Raw genomic sequence first — 6,521 nt, 5'->3', positions numbered from 1 at the left:
CCCCGCCTCCTTCCCTCCTCCAGTTCCCGCCCCCAGTCTCCTCCCTCCTCCCCGCGGTGCTCTTCTCCCCACGCCCCTGTGCGGCGGGCTGACTGCAGGCGAGGCGCAAGAGAGAGAGAGCGCCTTTTCCAAGCACCGGCTGCGCTTCCCTAGTCGGTTCTGTGCGTCCTGCACTTGTGCAGCGCAAAGGCGCGACTTTCCTCCGGTCCGGGACGGCAGTGGGACAACTTGGAAAACTTCTTTGGGACGGACTGCAGGGACGCTGGGCACCTGTGGAAAAGGATGTAGGAGATCCATGGCTGGTCCCGAGTGTCCCCGGACCTCCTAGGCTGCTTTCGGTCAGGCTAAGGGGCTCCAGAGCCATCCTCACGGCCGGGGGAACAACCCCCTCCTGTAGCGGAGCCAGAGTGGCGTTATCTCCTGCGGACCGTGGGTTTGGCCAGCAGCGATCCCTATGGACGTGTCCGGCCCCGCCATGGACTACCAAGAGCCCTACTCGGTGCAAGCCACCGCCGCCATCGCGTCGGCCATCACCTTCCTCATCCTTTTCACCATTTTCGGCAACGCACTGGTTATTCTGGCTGTGTTGACCAGCCGCTCACTCCGTGCACCACAAAACCTGTTTTTGGTGTCGCTGGCAGCCGCGGACATCCTAGTGGCCACCCTTATCATCCCCTTCTCTCTGGCCAACGAGCTACTGGGTTACTGGTACTTCTGGCGCACATGGTGCGAGGTCTACCTGGCGCTAGATGTGCTCTTCTGTACCTCCTCCATCGTGCACCTGTGTGCTATCAGCCTGGACCGATACTGGGCAGTGAGCCGAGCATTGGAGTACAACTCCAAGCGCACCCCGCGCCGCATCAAATGCATCATCCTCACTGTGTGGCTCATTGCAGCCGTCATTTCTCTGCCGCCCCTTATCTACAAGGAAGATCAGCGCCCGGAGCCCCACGGGCTCCCCCAGTGTGAGCTCAACCAAGAGGCCTGGTACATCTTGGCTTCCAGCATCGGATCTTTCTTTGCTCCCTGCCTCATCATGATTCTCGTCTACCTGCGAATCTATGTAATTGCCAAACGCAGCCACTGCCGAGGTGCCAGGGCCAAAAGGGGCTCTGGGGAGGGTGAGTCCAAGCAGCCCCGTCCTGTCGCTGGGGGAGCTCCAACCTCAGCTAAGGTGCCAACCCTGGCCTCTCCTCTGTCTTCTATGGGAGAGGCCAATGGACACCCCAAGTCTCCAAGGGAGGAGGAGGGGGAGACCCCTGAAGATCCTGAGTCCGGGGATCTGCCACCCAACTGGTCTGCCCTTCCAAGATCAGACCAGGGCCAGAAGAAGGGCATTGGTCGGGCAACTGCAGAGGAGGGAGCTGAAGAGGAGGATGAAGAGGAGGTGGAAGAACGTGAACCCCAAACACTGCCAGCATCTCCTGCCTCGGTATGCAGCCCACCTTTGCAGCAGCCGCAGGCTTCCCGGGTGTTGGCCACTCTTCGTGGCCAGGTGCTTCTGGGCAGGACTGTGGGTGCAGCCAGTGGGCAGTGGTGGCGACGACGGGCACAGCTGAGCCGGGAGAAGAGGTTCACCTTTGTGCTGGCAGTGGTCATTGGCGTTTTTGTGGTCTGCTGGTTTCCTTTCTTCTTTAGCTATAGCCTGGGGGCCATCTGCCCACAGCATTGCAAGGTACCACATGGCCTTTTCCAGTTCTTCTTCTGGATTGGCTACTGCAACAGCTCTCTGAATCCTGTTATCTATACCATCTTCAACCAGGACTTCCGACGTGCCTTTCGAAGGATCCTTTGCCGGCAGTGGACCCAGACTGCCTGGTGAGCCTGCCTGCTCGCTGCTTGTGCCCGGGTTGGTGCCAGGACCACCTGATGATTGTCCCCATCCCCACAGTCTATAAGACCATTTCCCTGGGGTCCACTTGCAGACCTCATTCTCAGACTCTCCTAAAGGGGAAAGGACAAAAGTGGTGTTCCCAGGGGCCCAGCTGAAACCTTCCCTTGCTGACTGCACTGTGGGGTAGCTCTTCTCCACTTTCCTGAGCAAGGGTAGTTTGGATCTTCCAGAATGTAGCCAAGGCCAGACTGGATTGAAGTACCTCCCTCCTAGCCACCTGTAAGCTGACAGGTCAGGATTCCCTTTCCTGGAGACCCCTGTGCCTTGGCAGGCCACTCACTTGTGGTGGTGGTTTATTTTTCTTGGGTTTTGTTTTTTTTTGTTTGTTTGTTTGTTTTGTTTTGTTTTTTGAAACAGAATCTTGTGTAGCCCAGGTCAGCCTCAGGATGATCTGGAAATTCTGATCTTCCTGCTCCCCCCCCCCTACCCAGTGCTAGGATTACAGGTGTTCACCACCATGTCTGGCTTCTGAGATGCTAGGGAGTGAATTCAGGGCTTTGGGCATGCTAGGCAAGCATTCAACCAACTGAGTTACATCCCCAGCCTTGATTATACCCCATGCCTCTCCAAGAGCAGGAAGTCAGTCTTCTGTATTTTCCAGGAGGACCTGCTGCTGAGGAAGAGGGCACATTGACACCTGTCTTCCCATTGGCTACTGGGATGGGGGGGGGATGAAGGTTATAGGCTAGTATTGTTTTGTTTTTGTTTTTGAATTTGTGGCTCCTTTAAGGCTAGATTGGTTTTCTCCCTCAGCATCCCTCTGGGAGGCAAGTGGGCACACGTGGATGTCTCAGTGAGGAGGTCTGGCCTGGCCTCACTCAATAGGAGCTCCTGATCACTGGCATTCACCCTTGCGAGGAGCAGGGCGACAATTGCCTGCCGCCTACTTGCAGAAGAAAGATGAAAGGCTCTGCACAGAGCTTTGAGCTCCATGGGGGAAAGAGCTAAGAGCCAGCAAATGTGATTATCTGGTGATATAAAAATCCCCTTCCTATGTGTTTACCACCACGAGCCTTCCTGTAGACCTTTGTTCTGCGCTTGGGGTGTGTGGATTCCTACCCCAAACTGGAAGTGGGTTGAGGTGCACCGAGTCACTCTTTCAAATCCCAGAGGTCCTTTGAGAATGCATTCTTGAACCTAAAAAGGTTTTGGTTATTATGTCAGTGACAGCTTCTCCATCTGTTACCTGTAATACCAACAGAGTTTTCAGTGGCTTGGCCCCAACCCCATTTGGGGATAAGTCCTTTGTCATCGAGCAGGCAAATTGTTTCCCTAAGCTAAAAATACCCACATCAAGGAAGCAGTCTGAGCTGAGAGCCTTAGGTGGGATGCTGGGGCCAGAACAGGCAGCCTGGGCCCTGTGGACTGGGGGAGAGCCACCCGCTCCAGGGCCCAGACAGCTCTATCCCCACCCTATGGAGCCTTTTGAGGCAGAACTAATTCTACCCCAGCCCATAAAGATGCCTTGCTGTCTGTTAAGAACCCTCGCAGTTGAAATGGATACGCACTGGGGTCCTCTACCTTAGGAATTGTTTCCCAGAGTGACTGGGCATCTGTAAGGGATGCAGCCTGATTTCATCTTCGGGCCATAGAACTCTTAGCCTCAGGGAGGCGTGGCTTGAGCTACACAGGCTTATTAGTCCAGGATGGATTTATCCAAATTTGGAGGGTGCTCAGGGACTTTTCACAGGCAGAGAATGGTGGGTACCTGGAGAGGATGACTGTCGAGCTTGATCCTCGGTTGGTTGATTGCAGTTGTTGAGGACAGGACATTGTTTAGGGTACAGCTGAGGGGCTGTTTGTAATCACCTGCCTGCTGATCTTGTTTGTGTATGCTCTGTGGGACCCAGTCCCCTGCCCCATGTTGTGACAAACAGGTATTTCTAAGACTCTGAACTATTTTATCAATAAAGGCTATTTTGTAATAAGTGAGATGAGTCCTGTGTCTAAGGGCTGCTGGGAGAAGCTAGGTAACCCCTGACCTTCCTTGAGTGTCAGCCTGACGAGCCCAGGTTCCTCCTAGGGCTGGCTCTCCTCTTTGCCCCACCCTGCCTTCTTCGTCCTCACAGTGCTGTCATCACTGAGACTGAGTGACCTGCAAGGGAGAGAAGCACAGGCTTCCCTAAGGAGTGGCATTAGGGCTGGGTTGGGTCTTGGAGCAGGAATGTACCAAGGGCAAGATAGGAAGGTGTCTGGGGCAGAGGAAGGTCACATACAGAGTTGATAGCATCCTGGAGACAGCTTTGCAGTCCCCTGCTGCCTGGCCACGAGCAGCAAAGGTGCTGCTGCTCAGAGGCAGGAGGGAGGCAGCCGCCCTGGAATGCTATGTACACAGCAGCCGTGTTTGAGTAGGGCCTGGTGAATGGAATGGGAATGTGATGCTTCAGCCATCTCTCCAAGCTGGGAGGCCTGGTGAGGTGCCTTTAGCTGTCCTGTGAGTGAGAAAAGGAACTAGCCATGCTTCATGCTTCAGAGAGGGCAGAAGAGACAGCCTCTGGGGCTCCAAGCTGGGCCGACCTGGTTCCATAAGCAAGGGAAGAGCCAGCAGGCTGGAGGCTGGAGGCCACAGGCAGGATCAAGGCTCCTAGCAGACCGCAGATTGGAGAGGATAGGAGGAGGAGCAGCGCTCTGGGGTACAGGGAGCCTCCTCAGAGTCGGCACTTTCACCATCTTCATTACTTTCTTTGGGCCCATGTGTCTGCCCAGGACCATCACCAGAAACACCGGTGTGCCCACGGCCATCAGTGGACATGGGATTTGTTGCTACCCCACCCTGCTCCCAGCTCCCCCTAGCAGGGAGATCAGCACTAAAGACTCCAGGGTCTCATACAGGCTCTTGCCCATCTCATCTCTAGGGAAATAAAACTCAGAAAGGGTGACCACAGGGTCACTTAAGCCCATGCTCTCTCCGTTGGACCACATATCTTTTCTGTCACGTGGGTGTCTCCAAGGGCCTGGGAGTAGATGCCCGCTGATATCTGGGGATGAGGCAGGTGGTCACCTGCTGGAGAGGACTAAACAGTCCTACTGGAAGTTGATTTAAATCCTATTGTCTCATTTGGTCCACATACTCCTGCTATGTGTGGTCATTTTTCAATAGAGGACACTGAGACACAAGGTCACCAAGTGAACCCTGGAATCACCCAGCTATGACATCCCGGCTGAAGAGTTAACTTTCTTATGACAGCTTTTCTTCAGTGGCGTTAGCTGTGTGGAGGTTCTGGGGCTGGAAGCTAGTTGGATTCAGTAGGCGACAGTGCTGGGATCGATTGTTCATGTCTGCCACGGACACCAAATACCTAAGAGGTGTGCTTCAGGCTGTCCACGTCTGACAGCTCAGCTGACTGCTCTGTTTTAGTTCCAAGTGCCCAGGAAGGGAAGATCACTTGCCTCAGGTGGCATCACATATACACACATTGTAGCAAGAGCTGGATCTAGCATCCAGGTTGCCCGGCAAAACAAAATTCCTTTAAAAAGACGAGTGCATGTGTGTCTATGCACTGTGTACATGTCTGGTGCCCATGGAGGTCGGAAGACAGCATGGCCACGCTGGGTCTGGAGTTAGATAAATTTTATTTTAGTGCAAGGCATCAAACCCGACTTCTCTGCAAGAACAAGTGCTCTCAGTCACTGGGCTGTCCCTGCAGCCCAGCACTTCAGCTTCTTACTGAAGGAATTGTCGTACATGCAGAGTCACGGAGTGATAGGCCCATGTTCAGGAAAGGTCTGTTGACAACCTGCTATCTGCTAGGTCTTGGGCTAGGCACAGGCACACCTCATTTAGTTCCCAGAACTCACCTAGGCCCACACAGCTGTTTGGGAGGGGAGGGTAGCATGGGGGAGGGTGACAGGGCAGTTGGAACCATTTCAGCCCTGACTGTCCTTCCTTCTTCCCTTTCCTAAATATTCCACTCCTGAGCTCTCTGAGCCCACCCGAGGGTCACTAGGTTGGTAATGAGGTGCAGATATGGGGGAGAAACTTGAAAATGAAGTGCAGGCATGGGTAGTGGCCAGAGTGCCCAGAAGGGGCCTCTGCACTTCACCTGGTGGAAGTGAGCTGGGAACATGGACTTCAGAATATCCCCCTGTGACAGAGAGGTGGCCCCACCCCAGAAGACAATTAAAGGAGGAGGCTCCTCCTCGGCTGTTCCTGCTTGGGAAAATGTATTTCTAGCACACAGGGATTCCCGGGGGAGGGCTTAAGAGTCAGTCCATGCTCTTGAGAATTCCTATTTAGAGCACTCTGGACCACCTGCTCAAAACAGAAGGTACCAGAAACAAGGGAGGTCTTGTGGGTAATCAGGCCCAAGCCCCTCCCCAAGCCCTGTATGGCCTCCATTGGGCACATGCGTGCACAGAAAGTCACCTGAGGACCAGCCTGTATGTGGGACAGCTGCTGGCTTGGAGGAGCCTCAGCCCAGCCAGAGCTGGTCCAAGATGACCTTTGGCTTCCCTAGTGAGGCCAGGAAATCTGGTCACAGGACCTGGTCACTGTGGGTGGCAGGGCTGGTGCAGGGCTTGTGGGGAGGCAGGTTGCCCAGGATTTGTGTCCTGTCTCTTGCCTTAGTACTAGGCTTCCTTGAGGAAGGCTCCATCCTTCTCCAAGCCTCTATCTCTTTGCCTGCCC

The 6,521-nt window shown here is 54.5% G+C and overlaps 1 protein-coding gene across 1 annotated transcript; it reads left to right on the top strand.

Moving 5' to 3' along the window:
- Nucleotides 1-358: 358 nt before the first annotated feature.
- Nucleotides 359-1,854, top strand: Adra2b (adrenoceptor alpha 2B). The gene has a single exon (XM_051183448.1). It carries the CDS (start codon nt 455-457, stop codon nt 1,820-1,822), a length of 1,368 nt encoding a protein of 455 aa, XP_051039405.1. The 5' UTR covers nt 359-454; the 3' UTR covers nt 1,823-1,854.
- Nucleotides 1,855-6,521: the final 4,667 nt, after the last annotated feature.

The sequence above is a fragment of the Phodopus roborovskii genome, unplaced genomic scaffold (genome assembly GCF_943737965.1).
Source record: "Phodopus roborovskii unplaced genomic scaffold, PHOROB, whole genome shotgun sequence".
Classification (NCBI taxonomy): domain Eukaryota; kingdom Metazoa; phylum Chordata; class Mammalia; order Rodentia; family Cricetidae; genus Phodopus; species Phodopus roborovskii.
This window is presented reverse-complemented; position numbering and strand designations above follow the sequence as displayed.